The sequence below is a fragment of the Takifugu flavidus genome, chromosome 8 (genome assembly GCF_003711565.1).
Source record: "Takifugu flavidus isolate HTHZ2018 chromosome 8, ASM371156v2, whole genome shotgun sequence".
Taxonomy (NCBI): Eukaryota; Metazoa; Chordata; class Actinopteri; order Tetraodontiformes; family Tetraodontidae; genus Takifugu; species Takifugu flavidus.
Window position 1 is genome coordinate 10,377,617 of NC_079527.1, and position 15,249 is coordinate 10,392,865.

Here is a 15,249-nt window from a genome sequence, read left to right on the forward strand (position 1 = left end):
CACCACAGCGGGTTTAACTGACTGTATTTGTTTGTGAGAGGCCTTGCTCCTTTCACCAAAGTTAGGCTTCAGTCATGGAGGTTCTGCCCGTGCCTCTCTACTCTCCGCCGCTGGTACTGCAGCGCTGCTCTGCGCTTTTTATTTTTGATGTTTTTCCATACTGTCTCTTGCCTCTAAACCACTTACAGATGTTGGCAGCAGGGAGCGTTGTGGCAGCTCCAAATACGAGGAAATCTAAATAGAGATCAGGCCGTAAAGTAAAAGAAGGCATGGGGAAAGAGAAAACAAAGAGAAGGCAGGAGAGCCACTGCAGGAATGGAGTGAATGTGAGCTAGTGGAGAGGAGTGCGCGAGCGTCAGTATAGAAATTAATAGACAGGGGAAAAAAATATGGACTGTCTGGGCATGCAAGGACGGCAGTGTGACTTGAGGGCAGATTTTTCTTTACTTAGATTGAAATTCTGTTGTGGAACCCCATAATTTATCTTTTATTTTATCCTCTTCCTGGTCTGCTGCAGCGTCGATGCTCTGAAAAGTCGCTCCTCCCGCTGTTCAAAAGTGAAGCCAGCAGATCCCAGGATGTGGATAAAGCCATCTTGCACTGGTGACGTCGTTTTTCGCCAGAATCTGCCCATGAGAGGTTTGGAAAGTGAGCAGTGACACCAAATTCAAACACACATCAACCACAAGCATAAATCAGCTGCCGCTGTTGCTAGCCTGACTAAACTCACACTTTTAAATGCATGTATTTCAGAGTAAAATCTTACTAAATGGAATTAGTCCAAGATAATCTGATTGGAATAGCTGCATGATCCACCTAAAAGCTCTGCATTTGTTCCACAGATCCCCCAGCCTGGGCTTTGAGCTGGAAGGCATGGTAAAAGCAGTCAAAAACACAGAAAAATGCGCAAAAAAACATATATTAAAAATTGTCTTTGGTCCGAGACATATTGGGACCAGTATAGTACCTAAACCTTGTCATATTCAGGCAACCCTGACTGTAACCTAGACCACCAGGGGGCGATCATGATCAAGCTGCTCCACTGACTGTGGATTTCTCCATTTGTCCATCTTTATATACGATACCTTGTGTAGGTATCACACTCAGTAGGTGAAATAATCACAGCTGAACAGCTTTACTGACATTTAGTTCAGATCAGTCATAGTTCTTACCTCTTCCTGTCCATCTGGAGGACAGGAAGCTGATCACCCTCAGTGATTCAGGGAAGTGTGTGCACTTTAAATATGTAGACAGCTTCAAAACCAGCCCAGATTACTAGCAAAAATTTTCTCATTTCTTCTTTAAGATCACTGCATGGAGAGGGGCATGTCTATCGTTGGCTCCTCCCATCCCACAAACAGCTCAGACATGAGGGTTCTCTGCAGAGTATATTTGGTCAATAGTTATGTTTGGACCAATTTTCTGCCAAACATAACTGTTGTTGCAAGTCATAACCACATTTTTTCTTGTATCTCTTAAATAAGAAACGCTTAAGAGATGCAACTGTGTGTGTATCTGTGCAGGTCTTTGTGTGTGTGTGTGTGTGTGTGTGTGTGTGTGTGTGTGTGTGTGTGTGTGTGTGTGTGTGTGTGTGTGTGTGTGTGTGTGGTAGACAGTTCAAATGTATCCCTGACTTGCTGTCTGCTCTTATCTTCTCCCTATAGCTTTACCCCCCTCAGTGGCCAATCGTGGATCAATCCCTCCTGGAATTGGGTTTCACTTCCCGGAAGCAGAAACGTTACACATGGGTCACTTTCATTGCTGCGCAGTGGCTCAAGCCCTGGGTATCCATCATGCAGACCACTGTCTCTGACCATGAGGATATAAATACATCACAACAGGGGGCCGTGGTAGCCGAGGTAATGTGCTAACAGCAGCTGTTTGTTGTCAACAGCCATGTGGAAATACAGCATTATTGTTAATGGTGACAACCGATTATGTAAAAGGTTTTTCACACACTGTCTGTCAATAATCCTCTGTCCGTCTTCTGTACACCACTAACCGGTCTCCTGTGGAACCCACCCTTTGCTCACACACTCTCACAGGGGCAATTTAGAGTCTTCAATCAACTGACTTTGCATGTTTTGGGGCTGTGGGAGGAAATCAGAGGACCAGGAGAAAACCCACACAGGCGATAAGAGAACATGCAAATTGCTCACAAGGACGCCCGAGTCAGAATCAAACTCAGAGTTTTCTCACCCTGACTGTGCTCACCACCGCACCTACACAGCCAACAATATGAAGTCAACCTTTCTGCTTTTGTCAGTGTGTGTGAGCGCACAACCTACCGCACCTTTTCTCGTACTGTGAAGAATTCTCCAATAACTGACATTGTGTGTGAGCTTATGTGGGTGTGCGTGGGTGTGTTGGGGGAAAACCTTGCTCTAAATGTCTGGGAAATTCACCCTGATTCTGAGAAGAAGGTTGGGTCAGAAGGTGGGTGGCTGTCCAAGTGTGAATGGGTCATGTAACTAAATTATAGTTTTATTAAAATAGAATTAAACTAAGCCAACAGCACAAAGTTCAGATCACATTAAAGCTTGGGGTGATGGGAGTAAACACAAGCTCTATCAATTACACAAAAACAGAAAGTAGCGCATCATGATGGAGTCAGGTGTGTTCATGCATTTCAGGTCCAAATTTAACCAAAACTAGAGTTGGTGCGCTCTGCAAAGCTGTGGCAGGGCTCAGGCTATAACCTGGAAGGGCTCTGAAAGCCGCTGGCCTGCAGCGGCCGATTCCTGAAAACAGCGCCAGTGTCCAGCCTGATGAACAGTAGCAGGCCAGGTTTAGCGGGGGCTGCCGTGCCAAGGCTGCTTGCTGCCTCTGCCGCTACCGATACGAGAAGCTGGAGGCTGCAGAGCTGGCTGAATGCAGATAGGATCTCTGTGGGGGGGGGGGGACGTGTGATCGGAGACTAAAATCATTAAAGCGCTCCTGGTCACCGTGTCCTTGGCTCTTCCGCTGAGCTTAGCCTGATGTTTCCCCCCTCAACCCCGTTCTCCCCCACTTTCCTTCCACCTTTGGTTCCTTCACCCTTTTGTGTCGTCATGCCAACACACGTATAGGATGAGATTCTTCAGAAAAAGTGAACACTGGCCCATATCTTCCAAAAGGTGTGAAATTATTATTTTCAGAATTGATATCAATAATTAGGGTCAAAAGGTCAATCTCTAGATTACAAAAAATGACGTCTAGAAAGTGAAAAAAAAAAAGTTCTAAAAAGTTCTTAATAGATTATGTAAAGAGTAAATATTGGCCTGTCTGTTCACCCCAGCTGCACTCGTGCCCCCGGTGTGCAGAGGCTGTCCAGGGAGAGAGAGGGGGAGAGAGAGAATGTAAACCAGGCTCGCCTTCCTTTTTCCTCATTGGTTGACTCTCAGCCTAGTGGTTTTGTCCTTGAGAATGTGCAGACATGGGGCAGATAATGTTCTGACAGTAGAAACTCTATCGGTACCAGATCAACACTTCACTTCACTTTTCCTCTGTTTTTATTACAGACAGATTGAAGGGCGTCGCTGCCTAATGATATTTACTGTGTGTGCGTGCGTGGGTGAGTGTGTGTGTGCGCGCCCGCGCGAGTGTGTGCGTGTCAGTCACGAACGTGCTCCAAGTTTCGACGGCGACGATCTCATTTGTTATGCAAACTTGATCCCACATGGCGGTGTTTATTGCGCATTTTCGCACGCTGGGAGATAACTACGGCAAGCGTGTTGACACATGGCAATCATAAATTCCAGTTATGTTGACGATAAAAAAGCATCTCACGACCGCAGGCTCGCACGGAGGATTATTTTGAAGCCGCCTCGGGTTTCTGACTTTTTTGGTGGAAGGACAGGAGCGCGCCGTCCAATCAGACGGAGCCGTTAAGCGTATTCGGAGTCACGCATGCTGCAAACCCCAGATTGTCTTAAGGGTAAATCAGGGGTTTGTGTTGCAAGGTCAAAGATCTACGTTTACTGCCGCCCTGCAGACGTCGGTCAGCAGCGTGTGTGAGGAATCTCCCCACAGCCCCGCACGAAGTGCCGCTGATCAAATCACTGCTGGCCACAGGGCTTCTATCCAAACTCTTCATTTGATATTCAAGTCTGGAAATAAAATATAGATAAGTAGTAAATCCGATGCAGGTAATTGAGTGATTGGAGTGGATACATTCTTATTAATTAGAGGTTTGTCTGAAAGCGAATTATGAGTGTTTTGGCTGCACGAATTTAAGTTTTTCTCTATATGGGTTTGTTTGTTTATATATATATATACATGGAGTTATTCATATTTGGATAATATTCTGTTCCTAAAGCGGAAGAAAAAGTCTGAGGTGTTATTATTGCCATTTCAATGACTTTAATAAGCAAAATAGGAAACAATTTCTTCCAAAAACAACCAAAAATAAGACAAAACAGAAACCAGCCTGAATGGAACAGTTCAATTTTATATGTTTTAAGTATTATTTATATAAACAGGATTGAAAATTGATCCCCATCATGGTGAAATTACATGAAATAGATGAAAACAAAACAACATCCCGCTGCTGCAGTTTCATTTATAGATTTCAACACAGTTGAATCAGTAACAAACCAAAGATTGTTTAAATGCATGACTTTCCAACAATAGGTTTAAGTGTAAGCACCATGCTTATTCGATATGATCTGACAGTTAATTTAAATCATTAAAATAAAAACTTTAACTATGCATCTGGCCAGCAGAACCAGAATCATCAAATAATAATAAAGACAAACAAAGGGGTATTTCATAACATACACGTTGATTTCATTTTGGGAATTTGCACAACCTGAGTTCCTTTTTTTTACTGACCGGCAGAAAAAAATCAGGAAAACACAGAGCATCAGTAAGTTACAAATGCTCGCCTTGTCAAATGTTTCTAACGTGAAGTTTTTGTTTTTCAAATCTCATAAAATGAGGCCCGGTGATGATATGCTACAGGTGGCCGACATGAAAAACCGCGCTTTAGGTGGAGATTTGGCGCGTTTAAGGGTCAATTAAACGTCAGAGACGCTTTCCACGGTTACTGTGGATTGAAAGAGCGTGGATGGATCAAATTATCTGTCTCAAACTGTCTAATTTGTAATCTCGCCCTGCTGCGCGACACTCCTTGTGCGCAGTCTGGGTCCAATATGTTTGTCGTTGCGCATCAGATTACGCGTCCCCCAAAAACTCCCTAAAACTTTATCCACGCTCCTCACTATCACTAATACGATGTGATAACACGGTGTGTCTTCCTGAAGGAAGGTCTGCACAAATTCCAAAATGAAAACGTTAAAATCATCCAAAAAAAGTGCACTTGACACACAAAAAAAATGTACTTAAATGCGAATGAAAAATAAAACCCAACAGAAGAATGCACCCCTCTCTCGATCAAGGATAAACGAAATCATACAAAATAAGTGAGATAAAAAAGGTCAACACGAAGAAAGAAAGAAGTTCAAACCAGCCTCCTCAATCTTGTGCAGTTTTGCGGTTTGCATAATATTTACAAGCTCAATGGAAACCAACACCGTTATGACACTGCACCGGCAGTCCTGCTGTTTCTGTCCCCGCTGCGTTTTTCTAAACCCCCGGAACTAAGGAGAAGCGCAGATCAACAACATGCTCTTAATATACACGAGAAGATGGAAGTACAAAATAGAAACCGTACATGTCCAGCATGCAGGATTATATTTAATGCAGATTTTTTTGTTTGTTTGTTTGTTTCAATATATATTCGAATATAACCAAGCAGGCAATAAATCAATGAAGATGTTGCATAAAATACCCCCCTTCCCCCCACCCCTCCCACCCAACCCCAGCTTGACGGGTTAGTAGATGTTACATTTGCATAAAGTTTTCGAGTTGTTGTTTTTTTTCCTTCTCCTTCTTCTTCTTTTTTTTTTTTTTCTCCTGCAGATTGCGGGGCCCCGCTCGGAGGAGCCTGGTTCTGCAGGCCGGGCCTGCCTGTTGATTCGCGTCATTATTTTTGGAGAAACATTCACCTCGACGCCATCCCACGTTGTTTACAGATTATTGAAAAAGCTCAAAAGAAATTTTAAAAAAAATCATCCTCTACTTTTTGAAAAAAGAAAAGAAAAAAGTCTCTTATCTACAAGCGACTATAATCTACAGAGATGCCGCGACTGATCACACTACTTTGCTCTTTGTATCCCAGCTGACACGTGAATTGAGAGATGATTATATATGAGGATACTATCGGATGGATTATTCTTCTAATATGAATATAGTTGTTACCGTTATTAGTATAATCATAATCGGTATGACAAGTGTGGAATATTATCGTTTGATCATCAGCCAGAAAGTCAGAAATGTGGCGGTGGTGGGGAAAGTTTGTTGTGGGGGGAGTTCGTAAGAAAAGGCTCTGCCAACTCACATGAAGAATTCTGGTGATGAAGGGTTGTCGCTGGTCGAGCCAGCCTCGCGGAAGCCGCTACTCGCCCCCGAACCCGTCAGTTTCTCGCACTTGAGTTTGTAGGCGTCCCGCTCCCGCGCCAACCGGCTGATCTCCGCCTTCAGCTGCTCCACCTGGTTGATCAGCTGCGTCTTCTCGTTCTCCAGCAAGTGCTTCTGCTGCACCCGCTTGAACCGGCAGGACTGCGCGTAGCCCCGATTCTTCAGGGTCCTCCTCTTCTGCTTGAGGCGGATGACCTCATCCTTGGTGAAGCCCCGCAGGTGCCGGTTGAGCTCCCGCACTGACATGGACACCAGCTGGTCGTCCGAGAAGCGGTCCTCCACGTTGAGCCCACCCCCAGAGCCGTGGTGCACCGCGGACTGGCTCAGATGGCCGTGCGCATGATGGTGATGGTGATGGCGGTGGTGATGGAGCGGCTGATGGGACTCTGGGGAGACTGGGGACGGACTGTCGGGGTCCTGGTTGTGGTGGTGATGATGCTGGCTGTGTGGGTGATTGTGTCCGCCGGGATGTCCGGAGAGTTCCTCGGCGTGATGTGGAATGCCCGCGGCGTATGGGTGATGGTGCTGCTGGCCATGGCCGTGGTGGTTGTGATGGTGATGTGGGCCCCTGTAGCCCTCAAACGCACCCTGCTGCTGCAGCTGCTGTTGGACGTGCGGAGGTGGAGGGTGGCCGTGAGTTGTTGCGCCAATCAGGGCCTCCACTGCGTCCTCAGGGGTCAGACTTAGCGTCTGCGGGTCTATCTGCTGGTGGTACCCGCTGCTCGGCATCCAGTACAGCTCCTCAAGGTGGTTTTTCTGCTCTGTGGGGCTGAAGCTCGGCGAAGAGGGCACCGAGCTGCAGGGTGTGCTGATGGGAGTGGACGATACTGAGCCCTGGGGTTGAAGACGGTTACACTGGCGCACGCCGTTGCGTTCCAGCCCTGCCAGGCCTTCCTTCTTCACGTCAAACTTCATCAGATCAAAATCGTTGACATATTCCAGGGCCAAAGGACTGCTGGGCAGCTCCGAGCCCATGTTCATCTCTGTGCCCATACTGCCGTCGCGACTCTTTTGCAGGTACGCGAGCGACGCAAAAACTGACTTGTTAATCAGTGTCTCTTCGCTCCTTTCAGGTTTCATGCAATCGATCTTTTGGTTCCTCCACCGCTGTGCACCGACTTGCTGTAGCATGAAACACAGTGTGGTTGGTGGAAAAAAAGAGGAAAAAAAGTGGAGAGGGAAAAACTTTCAGACTAATGCTCTGCACACGGTTTGCGTCATAGCCTACTTCTGCTGGGACAATCTGGCGCAGAGACCAGACAGGAGGTAGAGAGCAACGCGTCTCAGTGCAAAAGTAAAAGCCACAGTCCCTTCAGCGGAACAACGTTCACAAAATCTGCATAAATAATCAAAAAAATATAAAGGAAATACCACGTTTGAGCGCTGAGACGGGCACCAGTCCCCGTAGCTACTTCTCGTTTTAAGTCCTTTTTTTCCGCCAGGAAAACAAACAGGAGTAAATAAGCAAAGTTAAGAGGTCGCCTGATTTTTTTTCGCTGAGAAGCAGCTTTTCCAGCTCTGCACCGCAGAGATTTAAAGGCTCGCCTCTCTGGCTTTTTCCCACTCTGGTATCCAGCAGACTGCGCTCGGAGCCAGTCAGCGATTTATCCTTATAGCGCGCAGTGACGTCGCACTGGAAGGCTGGATCCGGAGCGCGCAGCTCTCCAATGGGAGACGGAGTACGTGAGAGAGGAGGGGGGGAGGGGGGAGGAGTACAGCGGAGAGAAGGGGGGTACAGTACTTGACAGCTACAGACAGTCAGCTGACCGACTTCCCTAAAAGCAGAAGGTGGGAGGCACTGGAGGGAGGGAGAAAGAGAGAGAGAGAAAGAAAGAGAGTGTAGAAATGCCTTCACTTCATGGACAGTAGCTGAACGGCGTAACGCACCATTTATCTTTCAAATCTCAGTGGTAGTTTCACTGAATTTAGAGATTTAAAGTTAAAAAAATCAGCTGTTTTATGCCCTGAGACCGTTTTATAACACATTCGTCCCAAATAACAACGTAAAATATAAATAAATCCTTGCTCCACTTTTTACAGAAAGGTTTTACATTTTCATACGCATTGAATGCGGCATAAATGTAAAAATGTAAACATGTTTACACCTTGTTTTGTGCGGTAACGCACCATGTTTCTCAACTATCTAAGACTGATTTTGAGCTCCAATAATGGAAATTCTAAATATTAATTTAAACTAATTGACATATAATTGAAATCGAATGACTGATCGTTGGGCTTCCCTTATGAGTCTACCTCGCCAAAATACCGTGCATGTGACGGGAACGATCGCGGGTGTAAAACCTCGCATGTTTCTCTTCCCGATGAACGTAAAGTTCAGAGCGTCTCGAAGATGTCAGACTCCTCTCAGTCGGGGCATTTTTTTTCTCGCAGCATATGGGACAGGGCAGAAAAGAGGCTCAAGGCTGCCCCTCCGTGGACCGCCGGAGCTGGTGAGCTGCAGCCTGCACGTCTTCTTTCACTTTTTGCGCAGGGGATTCTTATTCCCTCCTCCGCGCTAATTCCCGTTTAAAAGGTCACATCCTGCAACGATCTCCGACAACCGTTAATCTCTGTCAGCGGAGTCTGATAAATACTTTTTCACTAGGCCTTTTCATCTCTTTAACAGACGGAGTTCAAATCAGATTCTGGGATTTGTACGGCACCGATTTGATCTGCAATTTAATGACACCCCCCTCAAAAAGAAAAAAAAATGAGCAAACGTCTCGCTTCCCTGCAAAACAGAAACTGCTTGTAAATGAGTCAATTCACCGGATCGATTATCATTTGGTTTTCACCTCATATCCACGCTTGAGTACAGCAGCTGCAGGGCGTATTGATCAGGCTGGAGGTTCAGAGGAGGCGACCGAAGATGAGCTCTGACGATGGAGGGCTGGAACTCAGAATCCAACACTTAGCACATCTTAAAACACAATTCTTATACTTTACATTTTTAATCAACGGGGACATTTCTGAAGCGCATGTTCATAAAATAAATTTGGAATGTGGAATGTTTTATTAAGTGACCGTAGGGGTAAAACGTCAAATTATTATTATTATTATTATTATTATTATTATTATTATTATTATTATTATTTCATTAAAATATTTAGAGCAAAATACGTTGATTAAATGTTATCTAAAGTTTACGTCATTACCTTCGACAGATTTTGTCAACGAAGAGTTGTTGTCCTCAACTTTCTTCCTTTTCTCGGGTTTATCCTCTCTTAATCTCACAGCCATTTGACAATAAAATAGAGCCTGGACTCTTTTTTTTTACCAGAGCAGAAAATGTGCAGGCAGCGTTCAGGTTACTGTCATCCACATTTTATTCCCCGGATTTTTGGAACAAAGTGATACTCTCATTACGCGCTTCAACTTCAGATGCGCCCCGGGCAAGTCGTGCCGTTCCACGCGGTGCCAATCCGAACTGTTCTCGACCCTCTTCGCAGCGAGGCCGACCTGAAGGCAGCCCCATTAGCTCGTGTAATGCTCTCTAATATTGCCCGAGTCCACCGTCTAATAGAGCCAGGCAGGCCTGCCGCCGGCTCTCCCCCTTCGGTAATAACGGGATGTAATGGAGAGGCGAGATGTAAAAAAGCGTCCATGTCAGCAGCATATCGGTGGTTAATGATCTATTAAGTGATCCGTGTGCTTATGGACAGCGAAAAAAAGTGTTGATGCTTGCTTATTTGCCCCCTAATGAGTGTGCCATCCTACGGAATTTAGGAATGAATAACAGAAATAAAATCAGCTTTAAAATGTGAGATTTAACAGCGGAGGCATGAAGGATGCAGCGGCAGTGGAGCTTCCCACAGCTCACATCTCACACCTGCAGCAGGGATCAGGGCCGCGGCTTTCACGCAGGAGGCCCAAGCTTGAAGCTTTAGGAGGGTTCATCTCTCAGCTGTGGATTTCTGCGCTCCAGGATCTGTCCGCGCACCCGCACCTGCCGTTCGGAGGCCGGGGCGCACTCACTGGTCCCCCTGGAAGCTCCGAGTGGACGCGAAGTTATGAGGGGACACACAAGGAACATTATTTTCTTGTTTTAATTGGAACTCATTCCGAGGAGAAACACTATTTGTGTCGGTTTTACGCGTTTTCAGTTATTTTGCGCGCACAACGACGAACCAAAAACGGTTTCCCGGACCTTTAGTGGAAATGTTGCGGAAGCAAATGGAGGCTGGCCAAACTGGAAGGCCCCTGACAGGGGAGGGTGAAAGATGGGGATGGAAAGACAGCGTCTCACCATGCGCGGTTTCGAGGTGGAGAAAAGAGACCCGCAGAGACGCGCAGAGACGCACGAAGAGGCGCCACGACTGATTCAAAACCAACTTTATGGCTGCGAATCAGCCCGGACGCTGATGTGCCCGCAAATGCAGATGTGAATGCGAACTTTCTACGATTTCTCGGCTGAATTCTTTTTCCAACAACGCACAGACCTTCGCTCGTATTTCAAACGAATTTCCCCATCCCAAGGCGAGGCTGCACTTCCCCACGATCCACGCGTCCCCGCCAAATCTTCCTCACAGCGCGCCTTTATATTGAACAGTTAAAGATTTTCAAGAGGAGGAGCGTTTGGGAATCGTGCACGATTTCTGGGGAGTCTGTCTGATTCCACATGCTGCGGCTCCCATCATTAATAATCCACCATTTACAGGCTGCAGTCACTCAGGCATTCTTGTTTACTCCAGACTGATCGATTATCTCTGTGAAAACATGTATTATTAAGACGTGTCGTCTGTGTAAACAGGCAGAGGCCAGGATCTGGAAACATCCCCATCAGGGATAATGGACTGAGGACCCCCCCTCCCTCCCTTCCTTCTTCAGGAAAACAACAAGAGGTGAGATAAGTGCAAATTCCTGCAGTCTCATTAATATGAAAAAGCTATCGATCCATCGGCGATTATCTTAAATCCCCCCCACTGCTCGCTGTCTCCCACCTGCGCGCAGGTGACAGCAACAATTCCTCAGCGTTATCACACTCTCACCACTTTCTCCCCGTGAGGATGGAGGATGCGCTGGCGCTCTCAGGGAGGGATGCGGGATTTATTCCTGGTGACAGGGCGCCCCTGGTGGCGCATCCGCTTACTGCGGGCAGTTTGATGTGCATCACCAGTGGCGTGCTGCTTGTCAATAAAGTCGCAGAGAGCTCCAAATTTTAGATCTTCGGGTTGTTTTTGGCATTTCAGACATCCTCCGGAATGACAAGGAAGCAGAGTGAATATAAAAATATGACGGCGAGTCCAGGATATAATTGTAGGCCCTTTGTGAGATTAGATGTCTCTGATTGACATGTTGTAAATATAACAACAAATAAATGTCAGTACCGCACTGTACTGGCGTGATCCCAAAAGAAAAAGAACAATAAATCTCCCTTTTGCTGCGGTCATTTCATTAATGTAAATTGCAATGCTATGTACGACAGCCTGGCTCGCCTCCAGCTGGCTTCTCTGCTGAGGCGTCTGCATAACATTTGGTCTTATCATAAACCAGAGCCGCACGACCACAGAATGCAGGCGACACCACAGGAACCGAGGATCAGAGTGCAGGCATCTCATAATTAAAGCACGCGCTCGGCAGCCACCGCCACAATTTACATCTGTGTTTTTCAGAGCCGGTAACAGAACCCGAGGGTGAATTCATGATGTCACACTTTTCTTTTTTGTAAACGCAAACTTGAGGTTTTTTTATTTTAACTCCTTCGTTCTTCTCTTGGATGGGCCTTTGACACCCTAGCCAGCATTAACATGGGAGTGTTGAGATCCATGCTTTGTTTTGTAGAACCTTCTCTAATTATCTTCATATGGAGCTGTCAGAGAGAATCTCTGCCTTCCATTAAATTCCCACATCATATAATGTTCTGGGAAATGTGCGCCATCAGTGTAGGATATATATAGCATGGGGCTAACTGCCTGGAGTGGCTCTGTGTAATATATCTGGGACGACTTTATTTTGCTGTTAAGTGTTTAAGCTGAATTTGTTTGAAGCATGCATTAGCGCTGCTCGTGACCTTTCGTGCAACAGCGTCTGAGTGTTCATGGATGACTCCTTTCTGTCACGATCTCAGATTCTAACCAAACATCTCTACTCTCCTCTTTTCTGAAAAAAATCCCTCCTCTCTTTCTTCTGCTTGCCCTCCATCACTGGGTGACCCCCTTGCTTCTTGGCTCTCTCACCCCTCTCCTCTGGCCCTGGCCCTAGCTGGCCCTGCCCACCCTGGGTCATTTATCATAGGCCAGGAGTGGAGCCCCTGGGCCTGCAGGCCCCTGTCAGCCCCTGCAATCGCCTCTTTGTGGCTCCCAGCAAACAAGTGTCGGATCAGCAAAAGTCTATTAAAGCCTGGTGGGCCTTTCTCAGCCAATTGGGTCCGGGTCACTGAGCCGCTCTCCGCGCTGCTCCGGGAACTCTTTGTGTCGCCGCCGTTCGCTGACACAGATCCCCACAAGATTAATGATTTTTAGCAACCGTTTGGGTCTCCTCTCTCTCTCTCTGTTTTTCTCCCTCTTTTCTCCGCTCATTCTCTCATTTCTTCCTTTAACCTACTTCTTCAGCTCATCTACCTCCCGATTTCTCGCCTTTCACTCTTCTCCCCTCCTCACGGTCACCACTACCCCAATCCTGAGCTGACTGTAAGCTTAGAACTGTTTATTAGGTCTTTTTTGGGATCATTTTCTTACTGTTCTAAACTCTTTTTCCTCAAGTTCTTCCACTTGCGTCTGATAAATCCAGAAGATGTTGGGAAACAACCCGAGCAGCCACATTACCACCCCGACAGGCTTCCCCGCAGTGTGCCCCGGGAGACTCCGGGTAATTTGAAATCTTCAAGCCGCTTCCACAACTTCCAACGTTGCCGTGTTCTCAGTGTTGTTTCCAGTAATTACCGCAGGTTAAGTGCACGTCTCGGAGCCCAGAGGAGGCAGCTCTATCCTTCACCTGGGACATGACTCAGCACAGCTCAGGTCATCCGGCCATTTCTCTGACCACTGGACCACGCCCCGGCCTACTTTAAACCCACAGGACAAGCTCAATTATGAAGGAGCCGTGTTCACTTACAGCGCGTAATGTAATGGTTGTTTTATTTACCGGCTGGACTCAGAAGTGCAGCCTCACACTGACAGGTTTGACCATTTGATGCCCATTAACACAGGTTTATATTTCACTTCTGTGCTGAAATGTAGCTTCCAAAATAAAAGTTTGATGTAACAATTGTTTGAAAATTATCAGAAAATTAGGGTTGTTTTCAGGTTTGCTGGTTTATACGAGGCTAAAAATCTGTGAAAGTGGAACTTTCTGTCAAATAAACGACTAATTACAATTAATTTGGGAAAATTATGAGTACTCTAGGCAAGCTTAGGTGTAAAAATCAGTTCCCGCACCTTCTTGTCTCCCATTGTCTCAACTCACTTTTGTCTTTTGCTCCACTGTGAGATTTCAACACCTTGTCTGAGCACCTCTGCGGTGAAGTTCCAAGCCAGCAGCAGTGACGTGATGTGAAGGCGACGGCAAACCAGAGCAGAGGATACTCAATAGCGAAGGCATGAAATATACATAGCCTCTCTGGACCATCCTCATGCAGTCAACGCTGCACGAGTGTGTAGATGTGAAAATGTGTGTAAAACCGTCTGTGAGGCTGCTGTTGCTCTGTTTGCACGTCTGTTTCAGGAATGAATGGATGAACCCAACCTGCTGCCATGTCCGCACCCACCCTGTTTCCTGTCTGATTAATCTAGAGTGTGTGTGTGTGTGTCTGTGTGTGTGTGTGTGTGTGTGTGTGTGTGTGTTGTGTGTGTGTGTGTGTGTGTGTGAGTGTGTGTGCCCATGTGTAAATGGTTATAGATGGGGCGACACCACCATGCTGGCAGTCTGAATCATTACTCACAAAGATAGGGAAAGACCCAGGGCCAAGGATCCCCATCCTCCAGCTGCACACACACACACACACACACACACACACACACACACACATACAAAACATCCCCAGGTCATTCATTTCTTAGCAGAGTATGTGGCATTTCACCATATTCACACTCTTTTTATTAAGAGACCGTAGCTCCAGGTTCCCCCTTTAAAGGGAGAAGTGAGGGATGGTTTTCAATTGGGCTTTGTTTGTAGCTCCACTTTTTCCATGTTCTCTTTTCATTTCTCCTTATCTGCCATTTCCACATCCCTCTCCACTTCCACTTCCTCCCACAGCTGCTTGCCCAGTTAGAACCAAGAATGGTAAAGAAACGTACAGGTGGAAATAACAGACATTGTTATAGAAATAATTAGCACAATTCTATAACAGTGCACCGGCCCGGGATCTATTAAGGTAATTTGAAACACATCTTTAGATGCAATGCACTTTTATTTGGTGCCATATTTTTGTCTTTATACAGGTTACAGAAGAACCTTTTAGGAATATACGAGAGCAATTATAATCATGATAAGGCATGTAGAGCTGCACACAATAGCAAATAAAATAGTGCAATTATTAAACATCCTCAGGGAAATTTTGTGTGTGTTCACACGTTTGGTTTTTAGGAAAGATGCGTTTATGGTCCTCGCCTGCATCTGCATGAGTCTATGAGTCTCTGGCAGCATGCGTTTTCGTGTTGAAACGGGGGTATGTATGTGCAGGCGGGGTCTGTAAATAAATCTGTTGGAGGATTGGGGGTGCAGGGATGAAATATGGTCCCAGGGATGTGGAGCAATGTGAAAAAGTCGGCAACGCTGGGGAATAACAAATCTCCCCACGTCGCCGTGCCGCAAAATAAATACACTCCCCCGTACAAGTCATCCATCTGGACC

General features: G+C 46.3%; 1 protein-coding gene across 2 annotated transcripts in view; it reads right to left on the reverse strand.

The window, feature by feature from the left end:
- mafba (MAF bZIP transcription factor Ba) overlaps positions 1-9,949 on the reverse strand; it is a 49,390-nt gene extending 39,441 nt beyond the window's left edge. The window contains exons 1-3 of one of the 2 annotated variants that reach the window (XM_057039903.1): positions 9,615-9,949; positions 9,255-9,349; positions 4,319-7,581 (exon numbers count right to left, since the gene is read on the reverse strand). In XM_057039903.1, coding sequence (XP_056895883.1) covers positions 6,376-7,539 — 1,164 coding nt within the window. In that variant the 5' untranslated portion in view covers positions 7,540-7,581; positions 9,255-9,349; positions 9,615-9,949 and the 3' untranslated portion in view covers positions 4,319-6,375. Of the gene's footprint in view, positions 7,582-7,830; positions 8,052-9,254; positions 9,350-9,614 lie in introns of those variants that run through there. The other variant, XM_057039901.1, reaches the window with a different exon arrangement.
- Between the last annotated feature and the right edge of the window lie 5,300 nt (positions 9,950-15,249).